The sequence below is a fragment of the Zosterops lateralis genome (genome assembly GCF_965231275.1).
Source record: "Zosterops lateralis genome assembly, chromosome: Z".
Taxonomy (NCBI): domain Eukaryota; kingdom Metazoa; phylum Chordata; class Aves; order Passeriformes; family Zosteropidae; genus Zosterops; species Zosterops lateralis.
In genome coordinates, this window is record NC_139800.1 from 50,252,912 (window position 1) to 50,269,688 (window position 16,777).

Below are 16,777 nucleotides of genomic sequence, written 5' to 3' on the forward strand. Positions count from 1 at the left end.
CTCAAAAAGTATCTAAAGCTACCCAAAAATACTTTTAGATAACTAAATGTATTTTTGCTACCTAGACCTCCCAGTTGAAAATGATTGTTGGATACTACATGGGACTTGGCCTGTAGCTGATTTTCCAGTTAATTATTTCTGAAGACAAAGTAACTTAAATTAATATCCCATTGGAAAAAGAAAGTTTTTATTTTTAAGCTCCTTGGTAGATTTACTGAGCTGGGTCTTAGTGCCCATAGATGAAATAGTAATTTATACAGGATTTTTGATTTTAGCAAACCTTTTCACACTCTCTCATACAGTATCATTGTGGACAAAAAGTTCATCACACTGCTAGAGAATTCCATAATATTTTGGGTAAGAAACTGGGTGGTGGGTTGGGTTTAAAGAGTTATAGTTGCTATACTTGTGTGATTTCCCTGTGATCAACTTTAGGGCCAGTACTCTCTAATGTTTTCATAAAGTCTCTGGATGCAGGAATAAAGTATAGCTTAAATGAGTTTGCCAATAATACTAAGTTAGGAAGAGCTGTATACTCCCTTAAGGGTAGAGAGGCATTACTGAGAAATCTGGATAGACTAAATGTTGAGGTGTCTTTCTCTGCCTCAGCTAGCCCTGACACCTCAACAGTAAAGGGGGCAGCTCGGTAGCAGGGTGAACCTCACCGACCCTGTGAGTTCTTGTCTTACTTGAAGGAGTGAAGCAACGACGGCAGGAAAAAAGAGGAGGCTGTTCTGGGTTAACTGCTGGCTTTATTCATCAGGTTGTCTGCCCCAGCAGACACCCCTCAGCAGAAGCAGCGGGAGAAAAGCGAGGAAAAAAATCTTTTTGAACCCCACAATGCAGCACCTTTTATTGGAGGGAGGAACTCAGGGATGGGTCTAACTGGGGACAAATCAGGGGCCAAACGGGCAAGGCTCTCTGGATAAATGACATACATTGTAACAAATTAATAACTCAGGTGGGGAGACAGCTGAAATCTTGTCCAATCACTTGGGGTTTTTCATGGAACTTTCCAGACTTTTGGGAGAGACCCCAAAGTGACAGACAAGGCCCAGGGCTGGATAACTTCTGACTGGCATATAACTGGGGTTGGGATGAAACCAATAAGGGTGGAACATGGGTGGCATGGGGCAAACCATTATAACTTATAAAAATGAACTTAATACAAGGAACAAATACATACATCAAACTGATAAAACCAAACCCACACCACTACAACTAAAGATCTGAGCCATCACCAACCATGCAAAATTTAGGAGCAAGTGCCAGAATGTCTGGCTGGGACACAATAATCCTGATGATATATTTAAACTGGAGGAGAGGAGGATGGAGAGCAGCCCTGCAGAAAGAGATCTGGGTGTCTGGGGTCATGGCAAGTTGAATGTAAGTCAGCAGTGGCCTGGCAACCAGGTGGGCCACCTGTGTCCTGGGAGGCATCAAGCACAGCATCACAGCCAGGCAAGGGAGGGGATTGTACCACTCTGCTCTGCACTGGGGCAGCCTCACCTCCAGTGCTGGGGGCAGTTTTGGGTGCTTCAGTATAAGGAGGACAAGAAACTATTAGAGTGTGTCCAGAGGAGGGCAATCGAGATGGTAAAAGTTCTTGAGGGATAAAACTTAGGAGGAATGGCAGAGGTCACCTGGATTGTTCAGCCTGCAGAAGGGAAGGAAGACTGAGGAGTGACCCCATCATAGGCTACACCTTCCTCATGGGAGGCAGCAGAGGGGAAGGGGATCATCTCCTCTCTTTGGTGATTAGTGATAGGATACAAGAAAATGGAATGAAGCTGCATTAGGGGAAGTTCAGATTGGAGATCAGGAAAAAGTCCTTCACTGAGAAAGTGGCCGATCACTGGAACAGGCTCTGCAGGGAAGTGCACATGGCACAAGGCCTGTCAGAGTTCAAGTATCATTATGCTCTTATTCTTGTGATTTACTTTTAGGAGATTCAGTGAGTAACAAGGAGTTGAACTCAATGATTTTTATGGGTTTCATTCAACTTGAGAGATTCTATGATTCTGTGATTGAAAAAGTAATCATAGTGATGATCATAGCCCTTGTTCAGGAACAGTCTGAAAAGAAAATCTTATTCTCCATTGAATTGATATCACCCTTGTACATATACATTCAAATAAACACCTTTTTTATAATTATTCTTGAATTCTAAATAATTTTAGCAATGTTTGTCATTGTGATAAGTAATAAACCTTAACAGTGAGTGCTATGAATTTTTTTAATTAAGTGAATTATAATTAACTGATGAGGAGTTTAGAGAAAGTTATATTGTATATTTCAGAACAAAGGGACATCGTCTGCATCCTTCGCTTTGTGGATGTCCTTTCACCTCCAGATTGAAAGGGCATAACATTCCCCTCAGCATACAAGGTAAATAAATGTCTCTTGTTTTTCCTTTGCCACTACAGAGACTTTGAATTTATAAAGTGTCTACTTAACAATAAAACACATGCAATATCTCTTCTGGAGGAGATGCTGGAAGTTCTCACAGGTCCAATACTATCCTTTCTGTTCATGTATCCTTCCTACTCCCATGCACCAGTAGTGCTGAAAATGTGCACTGCTTTTGAGAATGAATCAATTACTCTCTTTCAGTTCTCCTCTTCTTTGATGTTTTCAGTTACTCTGTGGCCTAAGTTACTTTTCAGAGCTAGGAACTAAGTGAAAGGATGAAAGATCACATACAGCCTTCATAAAGAGGTGTATCACTGTAGTGTAATACTTTATTTCACACAACATCTACAATGGTTTTTGAATAAGCGATTTTGAGTTGATAGTGTGAGTGCCTTCAGTCTTAAAATCCCAAATGGTATGGTCTCATCTGGGTTTCTTACAATTGTCTTTCATATAAATGAGCTTTTAATTTGGAAAAAATTGAGACACTATTATGGATAGATGTATTTATGTAGACTCAAGCTTTCTTCTTTCTATTTAGGCCATCTAAAAGTGCTCTAGCAATAGGAAGCTATTGTAGCATTAATTTTATTTAGGACAAGGACAAGTACATTAGTCTTGGAGAGCATTAATACAGATGATATAAATAGTGTTCTCCTTTAAGGACATCTAAGCATATGTGCATTTTTGTGAGTCCTAGTATGCATGAACTGGTTCAAAAATATTCATTGAAAGTCTTTCTAGATAGAATATTATGGTTTTAATGAAATATAACAATGTAGAAAATGTTTTTCTACGTTGGGAAAAAAATCACTGGGGAAAAAAAAAGATTCGCTGGGAAAATGTTTTCAACAAATGCTAAAATGACTTAAAGAGAGAAAAGCTGCTTCTTGTTGTTGTTGTTGACTTGCACTGTACATCTGTAGAGTCAGAAAATACAAGCTAGATCAACATCTTTGAGTTGAAGTCTATAGATCAAAACCAAGAAGAAAACCCCTGCAAATATGATATGGGTGCAGTTGAGGTTTACTCTCACCTTGAGGAGAGAAGTACAGCAGTGCTACGAAGAACAGTTGCAGGTCTTCCAGGAGACTCTAAGTCCATAGATGAGCTTGTAATAGGTACTGGACAATGCAGCAGTCACAGTGCTTGTAAGTTTGCACCAGCTCTTTGCAACACAAGTGTCTGCTGACTGGCACCATCTTCCAGACATCACACATAAATCAGGAGCGTTGTAGGACACAGCACCATCCACTGTTAATGTGATATGTCACATTAATATATGATGCTTCTTGAGGAAGCATCAGGGTTACCAAGACAGAGATCTCTTCTTATGAAAAGGTAAGAAGGAAAAAAATGTTTACTAGCTTAAAAGTTATGCACAATTACCTTTATAACTAGTGCTAGCACATTAGGGCAGATGAATAAATTTCATACGGAAAGCTGTGCTTTCTAATCCCTTTATCTTGATTAACCCAGAAAATAAATCTATTTGGCATATTGTTTAAGTATTTGTTGTCTTCTGCTAGCAATTAAAAGAAAATGTTTACCAAATACATACTAATTTAAACAGCAGAGGCTCTGTCTTGAACAAAGATTGTTTTCATTAGATCTCATACTAACTGAATGCAGTTTCTTAGGAGGTGCACTTTCTTAGGAGGTGTCTCTTTATTCTAAATAAATGTATAAATACCAAGTCAAAAAAAGCATTGAGGTAGCAGGTCTTCATTGCCAGGATTTTGAAAGTTGCTTCTGATATCATAGCAAATATGGGTACAGATTTCAAGCAAATGGGGGACTGTAAATTCTAAGAAGAATGGGTTTCATTTGTGATGAGTAGTTTCTGAAGCATAGAAGGGTTAGCAAATTTCTGTCTGCATGACTTGGAAGCTACCTATAGCACTGCTGTGACACTAGGAGCTCTGCAATGGACCAGGTTCGAATCAAGGGCTTAATTATAACTGATCCGATGGAAAAAAATTCTAACTACCAAATTTCATCTACTTGGCATCTTCCACATTGTATCCCTTTCTGTTCCTTTTTTGCTCAACATAGAAGCTTAATTCAGGTCATGCTGACACCAGTAGATACCTGGAGTAATATTCATGGAGTATGGGTATGAATAAAGCAGAGATTAATGGTTGTGTTTTGTCCATCTGCAAAATGTCAGGTTTTAATTCCAAATGCCCTACCCTAATCCATCTGCAGGCTGATATTGAGTCTAAGTATATTTTAAGAATGTCTTTAACAAACAGAAATCTCCAAGGCAGGTTGCAATGTTCTTCTCTCAATTGTATACATTATAATCAACTTTCTTTTAATTCAAAGTGCAGTAGTTTTGTGCAGCTGTCCCAAAGGTATCTTCCTTATCTGAGCTATTAACTGACTACAGTTAAGTGTATAATGAAATTTCTTCACACACAACCAGTTACCACTAAGTTGAAATACATCATTCTTCCTTCTTTCCTTTGTGACACTCTCAAATGCTGGGCACAATTTCTGCTGTGATAGCCAATCTAAATTCGAAGCCATAATACAAACTGAGGCCCTTCTAGCAAGGACTAAGAATTATATTGTTTCCTTTTGCTTATTTTTCATGTTCCAAATATAATGCTGTAGCTCTTGTACTGTATTTCCAGACTACTCCTGCAGTCAAAAAGAGCAGCAGCAGCAGATAGATCAGCAGCTTGCTGCAGGGTTGACTTGTAAAGGTCTTGTGTGTAATGGTATGAAGATAGTTCCCAGAGAATATACTCTTTGCTTTGTCTTATAGGATTTCAATGAAAGATAGAAATATAACTGCTGCTAATACGCTTATCAAGGTATGAGAAAATAACACAAAATGGGTTTATTTTTTTTTTCTTAGCCAGATAAATAGTACTGTAATTATTGGTTGCAGCTTTGCTAAGTGTGTCTTGTCTCCCCACTACCATATGTGCTATACCCAATACTTTTGTGATTCTTGTCTTAGTATAAAATAAAATATATTGGTTTCAATTTCTTCAGCTTTCTCATTTAATTCAATTTTCAGCTATTTTCAGACAACTTTAAACTCTATTCACCTCTAGGTAAGACAGATTAATGTTACCCTTGTAAAGCGCATTTGCTTCTTTCTGAAGTAGTTAACAAAAACGTTTATTAAAAAATACAAGTTTAAGTATTCAGAGCTTTTTGGCTGAAGATCCTTTGAATTGTGCTATGAAGAAACAACAGCCCTTGCAGTACTAATTAAATGATCTCTTATCTTTTCTAGGCATATCTTCTGCACACTTAGCCTCTGCACACCATGATTTGTCACCAGGCTCTCTGTTGCTGCCATCAAAAAAAAAAAAAAAAAAAAAAAAAAAAAAACAAAAACAAAACTGCAGGAACCTGTGTCCTTTTTGATAACAGTAATCACAGGACTGTGGTCAGCATTAGAATTAACTCTACCAGACCCATATGCTCTGAAGTACTTTTGGGTTCACTTTTGTCCTGTTCATAGAGCTGCTAGGGCAAAAAGTTCTCAACTGCTCATGGTATACTAATCTGTCTGCCTCTCTTATTAGGAAATAAGGTAATTGTCACCTAGCTTTCATGTGTGGGCAAGAAAAAAAAATAAGAATTTTGGTTTTAAAGCTAACAAAAAGTGAAATTATGCCTGTAGGTAGAAGCTTGAAAAAACATATTGTTGAGGTTTCCAGCAAGTGCCTCTGTTTACAAAAGGTGGAAGTCAGCACATTACCAGGACAGCAGATGTCTCTGGACTTAAATGTTCACATACTTGAAGGAAACATCAATCTGTATCAGGCTATATCAAGAATGTTTCTTATGATAATCTCGATACAGTGCAGATTACTTACTTTCCTAACTGGATTACTGAAGTGAAATTCTAATATGCTTGAATGTACTAGCCCTCAAAATTCTGCTACCAATCTAGATTTAAAAAGCAGATTCCTTTTTTTATTTTATTTTTTTTTAGTAGCTTTCCATCATTAACATCTTCACTCATTAAAGATGAGAAGTAGCTGGATGTTAGAATTAAAACTTCAAAGGAAATCCTATCCTTGTTTTTCTACCTAAGAGATACTGAGCAGGCCACAGTGGTGTCACCTGCTCTGTTATGCCCAGAGAGTTTTAGAAGAAAGACTGTTTCTTTCAAGAGGAAGATGAACTTTTAATGTAGAGTTGTTGTTGAAAAAAGCTTCCTAATCTGTAATCAATCCTGTTAGCCTTCATACTGTCTTAGTTTTCAATCAATTTATTAAGATTTCATTAGCTACAGCAACTATGAAAAGCAAGTACAGTATTTAACACTTTCATGTTCTCCCACCAGTGTCTTGTTCATGGCAGCAAAGAATTTTAAGATTCACCTGCCTAGACACACTGTGAAATATAAGGTCCACTTTAAGTAATGACTGCTAATTTGCAAGAGATTTTTAATCTTTTACAAAATCTTTGAATTTTTGGTCTGCTGCATTCTCTGAGAGTAATAACTTTAGCTCTTTGTTGTTATATGATTTTCCCTATCCTCCCTGAATGGCTGATTTATATCATTAACCTCCATGAAAAATATCTGAATTTTATTTTACATCCAAGCATCTTTTATAGTCCTCCACATAATTGTTCATAGCAGCTTTTCATAAATCTCTTCCCCTCCAACTTACCAGCAAGGTCAGTGGAAATGTCAGTGGAAGTGTTCATAATTCTTGCAATCATTTCCACTTCCTTTTCCTGTTACTTATGCATAAAATGTCTCCTGAGAGACAATCCGTAAGATTTATTATTTTTTCCTTCAGATCTCTTCCTGAGGTTCACTTTCTCTGTGAAAACTGAAAGAAATTGTTAAATTAATCTTAGAAACATTGGTTTAAAAACAGAAGGTGTAGTGATGGCTTCATTTCTTTGCTTAATTTGGAGACTCTGGATTTCAAAGGCTTGTACAGATAATTTGTATATTTACATTAATTTATCACTGCGATTTTCTTACCTTCTGTGTTTTGGCACACATACTTCTTTCACTTTGATTCAGACAAAAATGTAGGTATTTGGGATTTAAACTATATTCATTTGTTTATCTTTAAAATATCTGATGCAAAGTTTTTAAGCAATCTTAAAATAATTCTACTGGATAAACTAAAAAAGAAAGTTGACCTAGTTGCCTTTTTTGCTTTTGTTTCCTGTTTATGTATCATGACTTTTTAATGACCTGGGTCTCAATCGTTTCCTCTGAAAACAAATGCAACTTGACTGTAATTTCTGAGTTGATGTCAGTCCATGAAGTTTTTACTGATGACTTAAGTAGAAGAGAATGATCCTAGGACAGCAAAATAAATGAATCAAAACTTTGCTTCCAATTTGCTGATTAATTGTCAGACTAGTGGTTGCTGTTGCTGCTGCTATTTTTCAAGGATTCTTAAATCTGTTTATTATTGGAATGCAGATAGCTACTTAATATTTTGCAGTTTATTTAAGTGTTGTAATATTTAAGAGTTCAATAAAGGGAGGGAGAACAAAATCTCTGCATAAGCATAAAAGCTTGATCAAAGAGACAAGGAAAGTAGAACAACTAGGTTAATTTGAACAATTTCTGAGATGCTCTGATTTAAAGAAAAATCATCCTTTTTAGAGTATATAGGCAGTCTTGACTTAATCTGTGATAGAATTTGGGGACAATACACTAAACTTAGACAAATTTCAGACACAAGACCTGATGAGGCAAAGCCTTTGCTATTACAAACTTGCTCTCTTACACTGAAAGAACATATGATGGGAATGTCTAAATTGCACAGTTGAATCAGAAAATGCCACAGTCAGGATTTCATTCATTCTCCTGGTGGCATTGTGTCCCACTGTAAGAATATTTCTAAATGTCTCTTACTTTTGTGTGTCATTTGGCTGTCCCTAAAACCACCTCAGTTTGTTTCTCATCTTCCCTTCATCTCCTGGGCAACGCTTCCCACCATTGCTGCCTTGGCCACAGTCTACAGGCAAAGGTTACTTACCCTTCCTGCCCTTACCTGGTCTGGTCTAGCACCAAAGGAGAGTTCAACAAAGCCAGAACAGCTGCTCTTCCAAGATAACTGCAATAGGTGCTTGAGAGATAAATCCGTGAATAAAAATCTTCCCAAACCACACTGAGATGGGCAAAATTTTGCACCACAAAAGTTCAGTAGTTTTAGCTGCACATATTCAGTATCTCTCTGCTCAGCACACAAGCAAAGGTGTTTTATTGCAAAGATCTGAACAATGGTTTTGGCTTACTGGTTGCTGAAGTGTGACAGATGATGACAGCCATGCAAAGACAGAAACATTTGTACTCCTCAGTATCTGCTCCCTGCTTTAAAATACAGCAATACTAAAATTCAGCATTCAGAGGAAAAACAATTTATACAGGCAGAACAATTTACTATCTCTAAACACAGTCTCAAAAAATATCCATCTTGAGGGACTGCACACTATGAAAGGGATCCACGTTGGAAAAGTTCATGAAAAACTGCAGCCCATGGGAGGCACGCACATTGGAGAAATTCATTCAGGACTGTCTCCTGTGGAAAAGACCCCATGCTGGAGCAGGGAAGAGTATGAGGAGTGATAGAGGCAACATGATGAACTGGCTGCAGTTCTCATTTCCCAAAATCTTGCACTGCCATACAAGAAAGGGAGAAAAGATGCAGAGTAAAGTTGAGCCCAGGAAAAAGGAGGAGGTTGGGTCAAGTGCTCTACAATTTTTTTTTCTCACTATCTTACTCTAATTTAGTTGGTAATAAACTAAACTAATTTCCCTTGGCTAAGTCTGTTTTGCTTGCAGTGGTAACTAGTGAGTGTTCTCCCCCTGCTATATCTCATCACATGAACTTTTTTTAATTTTTTTTCTACCCTGTCCAGTTGAGGAGGGCAGTGATAGAACAGATTCAGTGGGCACCCAGTGTCCAGCCAGGGTCAACACAGCACACATTTTTAAAAGAGGTAGTTCACCTGGTTATTAGGATTATTTGGCAGCATTGAAGTGAATGAACAGTACAAGTCTGTCTTGTGATGCAATATTTAATCCTAGAACATTTATTGAATACAATATGTTTTTGTAAAGGGAGTTTAGAACATAAATTATTAAGTGACTATCAGACAAAATCGTAATTTCTGATATGATCCACTGAGGTTTTATTTTGTCTGAAAGGCTGAGAAAATGGATTGGAAAGGTGAGATCAAAACTACCAAGTTGAAGCATCAAGTGATGTTAATACAGCTAATGACAGAAATAGATCTTATGATTCTCACCTTTTCTGGCTAAAGCTGTGTCCCATGCAATACTGGAGAATCACATGGGACATGGAAAACACCATGGTCAAGTGCACTCTGGTTTTCAGCTCTAAAGGCTTCAAAATTAGTCTGAGGCAGAGGGAAAAGTGAAAAAATATGTTACACATGCATGATTTGGCACATTCCTATATATGATATTTAGAATTGCACTGCATTCTAGGAAAGCACTGGATTGCTTTTGATTTATTTTTTTTTCATTATAGTTTTTCGATTTAAAATTTACAGGGCACTGTACATTCGTGTAAAGCACTTGTAGGAAGATTCAAAGCTGCAGAACTTTCTACAAACTGATTTGCATTTCAGAGTAGTAGAGATGCTGTTTTGGGTGAGATCACACAAAACTATGAAGTAATAAATTTAATGAGCTTTCATAATTACATAGTTGAACTTTGAATAGTGTCCTCTTTTGAAAAAGGGTATCAGCCAAAAGTAACCTGACTTGACTTTGGACTTATAGAACAGAGCCAGAGAAAGACAAAAAGAAGATAATTAGTTTATTTTTATTTTTTAATAAACAACTCCTTCATATATTTTGTTACTCAGAGTCTATCAAAGCACGACAAATACACCAGAAAGGTCAGGAAAACAATTTTACAGGCTGTCATTCACATTCAAACATAGAAAATCTCTCAATTCATAATCATTTATGGTTTTTAAAATTTTCATCTAGCAAGCTATAATTTTAGAAGAGTACTGTTTAGTGTAAGGCATGGTACAATCACAGATCAGTAACATTATACTTTTAGCTGACATTTATGTGTGTGTATATACATATTTGCATGCATATACCTTGCTTTCTTTTATGTATCACAATGAAAAGAAGAAGCAAAAAATAACAATGCTGCAGATGTCTAGAGGGAATACCTACACTGGCAAAGATAAAGTAGTGCTGGATGTTTAAGCAGAAATGAAAGGCCATCAGGTTGAACACTGACACTAACACTTCAGCACTGTGCCAGTGAAGTTGCCAATTAATTAACATTCCACAAGTCTAAAGAAATGCAGAAAATAATTTTTCAGTGCAAGAAATCATCTTGCAGTGAATAATAACTTTTAGTGGCATAACTTCTCTCTTTTTAAATTAGCACTGTTGATTAACAGATGCAAAGCAATAAATAATTGTGATCACACTGACATGGAATGTACTTTACAGATGAAATTGTATCCTTTTGAAATGTTCTTAGACTAAAGGCACAAGGTAGGCCTAGCTAGTGATGTTACTGGACATGTCCTGAAAATACACCTTTACATTCATTAAATTCAAATGGATCAATGCACTTGATCATCAAAGTTCACTCTAGGCTTCTCTCAAAATTCACCTTGTCCCACACATATTTCACTTGCTAGACCTTTTAACTCTAGCTGGAGATAAGGTTACATTTTTTGCATAGTGAGGATGAAATCATTTTTCCATAAAGCAGTCCAAAACAAAGCATGTGGTCACAGATTTGGTTAGCAGAAAGAATAGTAATATCATCTGGCTTAAGGTAAATTGTAATAATAAATTTAATTTATGCTTTCTTCTAACCTGTATTTATTGATCCTTGTAATCTTTGTTTTTCTGACTTGATATTTAGTATAATTTATTATTTATCGTTACTGAAATGTAAGGTTATATCTTAGTCCTGAATCTTGCTTCCTTGCAAGTGTGTACACAAGCATGCACACACCTTTACAGAAAAATATATATCTCATTAGCTGTGCATATACCTTTGCAGAAGACTACTGTTAATGTTTGAACAGCTTTTTCTATATTCCAGTCACAGTCAAAAAAGCCTTTTATCATCCTTTATACTGGCTACCTTCTACTTTGTACTCCTTAGAAGTTTTAGTTACCAGGTGGATTGGATAGCTGGAAAAAGTGTTTCATATTTTTACTATCTAAACCAAACACTCCAGGAGTGCTCATCTTCCACTGAACCTGTTTACTTTGTGCTTTATACATTATTAGATGGATATGGTAGGAAATGAAATCCTTGTATGATAGAAGAATCAGTATGAAAGCACTGACCTCACAGACTGAGCTCTGAAAGTAATGTAAAGAGCACCTAGAAGCCTTTCTGATCTAAATTCATTGCAAACACCTAACTCAGAATCCCCTATTGGTTTCCAGTTTTAAGTTAGTGCCTAATGAAGTGAAGTTTATATCTGAAAACCTTTTTCACAGCTGGAGATAACTAGCAACAGTTACTTGCAAGGCTACATTTTAAGGGGGAAACTAAATCTCAGTAGGTTGTCCTTCTAGAACAAAGTGGAAATGTGCTTTCATAGGTAATATCATACAGTATAATTTTCATCCAGTCTCCAGTCTAGATGTCAAAACCAGCATGCAGTGTGCCTCACATTAATAGTCTCTGCACAGACGTGTAAAAATAGGAATACAAAGCCACATCAGTCAAGAGTGAAATTCTTCCACAGAGTTGTGAGAGCAGCAATATGTGCATCATTCATGTATGGTCAGTCAAATAACACAATTTATATGGCGCTCCAAGACAAATGCTTTTTCACTCGGTTTATTTTTTTTTAACAGTCAGAGCACAATAGCTGTTTATTTCTCCGTCCAGTTACAATAGAGCTAATGCCTAGGATCCAAACCTCCTGGTTCCTGTTTAGAATTTTTTAAGATCCAATAAGATCAATAGATCCAAATATCTGCTCTTTTTCTTGCACTAAGTGGAGTGAGCCTCCAGTGTTCTGATCTTCCACAGTCTGACAGTCCAAATCTTCTCAGTCAGGCAGGATGATTTGGTAAGTTATCACATTCCAAACTGTGTACCAGTGGAGTGGAGTGTTGCTGTAGCAGAGTTACTGGTGGAACTTTCTTCTTCATCTGTCTGTGATTTACTCAGTATTATTTTTGATGTGCTTCAAACAGCTTATTTGCTCAAACAGCAATCTGATTGCCTCATCAATATCGTTATACCGTATTTTTTTAAATGTATTTGTCCTTTGTGTATGGGAAGTTTTCTTTTATGTTACAATCTATGTGACAGCACATAGACAACAAAATTTGACTCAAATGTAAGTTGAAAATTTCTTACACAGTAGCCAGATGATCCTAAAAGCCCAAAGACACAGGTAAGGCGACGGATTCTTGGCTATTGGATAATTTTGTCATTGTGTATAGGACCAGATGGGCCACAGTCATATGTGCAGACCTGAGAGGTAGTTACTGATGGGAGTTATGTAAGTGTTTTTACAAATGCTATTAAAACGAAGCCCAAATTAAACAATCTAGAAAAGGTGTCCTAAGGCCTGGGGTCCATTATAAGGCTTATTAATGTTACGAAGCCTGAATCCCAGCAGTATACCTTAGCCTCATCAAGTTGGCTGTACCATAGGTGTTAAGGCACTTCTACGGTTCTTGCTTGCACTTTGCTTTACTCTGGACATCTCAAACACACCTTCCTTTGATGAAAGCATATATCCTTTTCTTCTTCTTTTGAGATGGGGTATTGTTTGTCTTCATTCAGTAGCTTCTAAGTAGACTTAGAAAAAGTCTATTGCCTTTGGTGACTAAACCTGAAAAGTACATAGTTTGGACAAGAGTAGCTAATTTAGTAGAGGTTATCTTGTCTTCTTCTATCCTCATTTTCAACCTGAGGGCGGGAATGAATAAATCCCCTATAAAATATTATTTTCATTAAATCTGTGGTGTTTCTTTGGACACTATGCTGCTTAAACACAGACAGCTCATCTGTCTTGGAAGTACAAAGAGATATTCTGTAAACCCTTCTCAGGTCTTGGGTTCTAAAGAGTCACACAAAATATCTCTATGCAGTAAAAGCAAAGAACCAATTTGACCTATTACAAATTCTAATCAGAGATACACCAGTTCTTCCTTCCTCATCTAAGCCATTGTGTATGTGTATGCGTGAACAATCTTCATCTCTTTATAGCTGTAATATATGCAATAAATATTAAAAGGAATCTTTTCATTGTCAAGGAGCTCCTTTTCTTGATTATAATACATCATTAAGGTTTGCCTTAAAACACTAATGGGAGACAAAAGCTTAGTTTCATACCGCCTCACAGAAATCCAATGCTGTAAACTTATCACAAATGCTATTAGCCCTTTTTGCATAGTGTATGGTAATTATCTCTGGGTTAATTATAGCGCTGTCTTGATGAAACCTACTGAGACTGAGAAAAGACTGAAAGGTCCTTTACTGCTTGCAGTAGGAAAAGATTTTTTTGTCTTCTCCAACATCTGGAGGAAAAATGCTGGATAAACAAATCCTTTGACTAGCCCTATGATATTGAACTAATTTCTACTTTTACGTTGGTCTTGCCATTCAAAATAGGTTTTATTGATTTGTTCAATATGAAAACATGTGCATTTGCTTTGCAATGATACTGTTCTTTTTCTGCAGACTTAACTTCTCTCCTTTCCCATCCTCACCCCACAGGCCGTGACAGAGGGTTAGCCCAGATCAGTGGAGTCATGCGTCACACAGCTCTTTCATGCTGGCAGCCGTTCCTGGGTCTGGCTGTACTGCTTGTCTTCACAAGCCCCACTGTGGGCTGCCCGGCCCGCTGTGAATGCTCAGCACAGAACAAGTCTGTCAGCTGTCACCGGAGACGTCTGATGTCCATTCCAGAAGGCATTCCCATTGAGACCAAAATCTTGGACCTCAGCAAGAACCGACTGAAAAGCGTTAACCCTGAGGAATTCACATCATACCCGTTGCTGGAGGAGATTGACCTCAGTGACAATATTGTCTCCAATGTTGAGCCTGGAGCTTTTAACAATCTCTTCAACTTGCGCTCCTTGAGGCTGAAAGGAAACCGTCTGAAGCTGGTCCCCCTTGGGGTGTTCACTGGGTTGTCAAACTTAACAAAACTTGATATAAGTGAAAACAAGATTGTCATTTTGCTGGACTACATGTTTCAAGATCTGCATAACCTAAAATCCCTGGAGGTTGGGGACAATGATTTGGTATATATTTCACACAGGGCCTTCAGTGGGCTGCTTAGCCTGGAGCAGCTCACCCTGGAGAGATGCAATCTCACAGCCGTACCAACAGAAGCTCTTTCTCACCTCCACAACCTCATCAGTCTGCATTTGAAACAGCTCAACATTAATGCTTTGCCGGCGTACGCCTTTAAAAGACTATTTCGCCTGAAAGACCTGCAGATAGAGGCCTGGCCCCTCCTGGACATGCTGCCTGCCAACAGTCTGTATGGTCTCAACCTGACTTCTCTCTCCATCACAAACACCAACCTGTCTGCAGTACCTTACTCTGCTTTTAAGCATCTGGTTTACCTGACACATCTCAACCTCTCTTACAACCCCATCAGCACCATTGAGGCAGGCATGCTGTCAGATTTAGTGCGCCTGCAGGAGCTCCACATGGTGGGGGCACAGCTGCGCATCATTGAACCACATGCTTTCCAAGGGCTCCGATTCTTACGTGTGCTTAACGTGTCCCAAAACCTGTTAGAAACTCTAGAAGAGAATGTATTCCATTCCTCCAAAAGCCTTGAGATCCTCTGCATTAACAACAACCCTCTGGCCTGTGACTGCCGTCTCCTTTGGATTTTGCAGCGGCAGCCCACCTTGCGGTTTGGCAGCGAGCCACCAATGTGTGCTGGCCCAGACAGTGTCAGAGAGAGGTCATTCAGAGACTTTCACAGCACAGCTCTCTCCTTTTACTTCACCTGTAAGAAGCCCAAGATACAAGACAAGAAGTTGCAGTACCTGGTAGTGGAGGAAGGACAGACTGTGCAGCTGATGTGCAATGCTGATGGGGACCCGCTGCCTACCGTCTCCTGGGTGACCCCACACCGGAGGCTGATCACAACTAAATCAAATGGTAGAGCCACTGTGCTGGGAGATGGCACCCTGGAGATTCGATTTGCCCAAGACCAGGACACTGGGATCTATGTCTGCATCGCAAGTAATGCAGCTGGAAATGACACCTACTCGGCCTCCCTGACAGTAAAGGGGTTCACTTCGGACCGTTTCCTTTATGCCAACAGGACCCCTATGTATATGACAGACTCCAATGACACAAGTCCTAATGGAACTAATGCAAACAGCTACTCTCTGGACCTTAAGACAATATTGGTGTCCACAGCTATGGGCTGTTTCACATTTCTTGGAGTGGTTTTATTTTGTTTCCTTCTTCTTTTTGTGTGGAGCCGAGGGAAAGGCAAACACAAAACCAGCATTGACCTTGAATATGTCCCTCGCAAAAACAATGGTGCTGTGGTTGAAGGGGAGGTTTCTGGACCACGAAGGTTCAATATGAAAATGATTTGATGGTATTCTGCTAGCAGTGCTTTTTCTGTGGCATTAAAACCAATTAAAACAGCCTGGCATGTGGAATTGCTAGGCAGAAGCAGCTTAATGCAGCTGTCAGTGTATCAAAAGGTTATATGAAAATGGAAAGACTATTTGTGGTTATACAACAGAGCCTCCAGACCTTGAGGCAGATGTGTCAGGGCCTTTCATAGAACTGGGAAATTGTACTAACTGTTTGCATTGCAAATATTGGCATTCTGGGGATATCAGCAATGAACCACTGGCTCATGCTCATGGACAATTGTTCAACATTTTCTACTGCTACAAAAGGAAAAAGAAAAAAAACCTACAGTGTAGGATTTACATACTTAAAGAAAAAGACACATTTGTCTAAACCACACTCTGCAGTAAAATTTGTATCCATATATCTAATTTGGTAAAACTTTACATCCTCCCTTCTAGTTGGTTCAACACAACAAACAAAATTGGTAGCTTTTTTTTTTAATCTACATCTATACTGTGTACATTTTGAAGCAATACAAATGAGAGGTTGTGCTTTTAGATATCCACCAGTACTGACCCAAGTGTGATGTCACCCATCTTTTAACAACCATCAAAACCAAATTAGATCCTTGTAGTTACTAATTAGAAATAATATAAGATATTTTTCTCCTCATGTAGAAGGCCAGAGATGAATGGTTGAGAGCAAAACCACTCAATTCTGTTGATCTACTCTTCATATAAATATAAGGCATGTGCCTAGTTTTGATACAGAATGGAATATTTTTTATATCTGTGATATCACACTGGACCAGTTTA

At 38.1% G+C, this 16,777-nt stretch overlaps 1 protein-coding gene across 1 annotated transcript in view; it reads left to right on the plus strand.

The window, feature by feature from the left end:
• LINGO2 (leucine rich repeat and Ig domain containing 2) overlaps positions 1-15,976 on the plus strand; it is a gene marked incomplete at its 3' end in the record, with an annotated part of 161,300 nt that extends 145,324 nt beyond the window's left edge. Inside the window, exon 2 of the mRNA XM_083883118.1 lies at positions 14,121-15,976. Coding sequence (XP_083739244.1) covers positions 14,156-15,976 — 1,821 coding nt within the window. The 5' untranslated portion in view covers positions 14,121-14,155. The remainder of the gene's footprint in view (positions 1-14,120) is intronic.
• Positions 15,977-16,777: the final 801 nt, after the last annotated feature.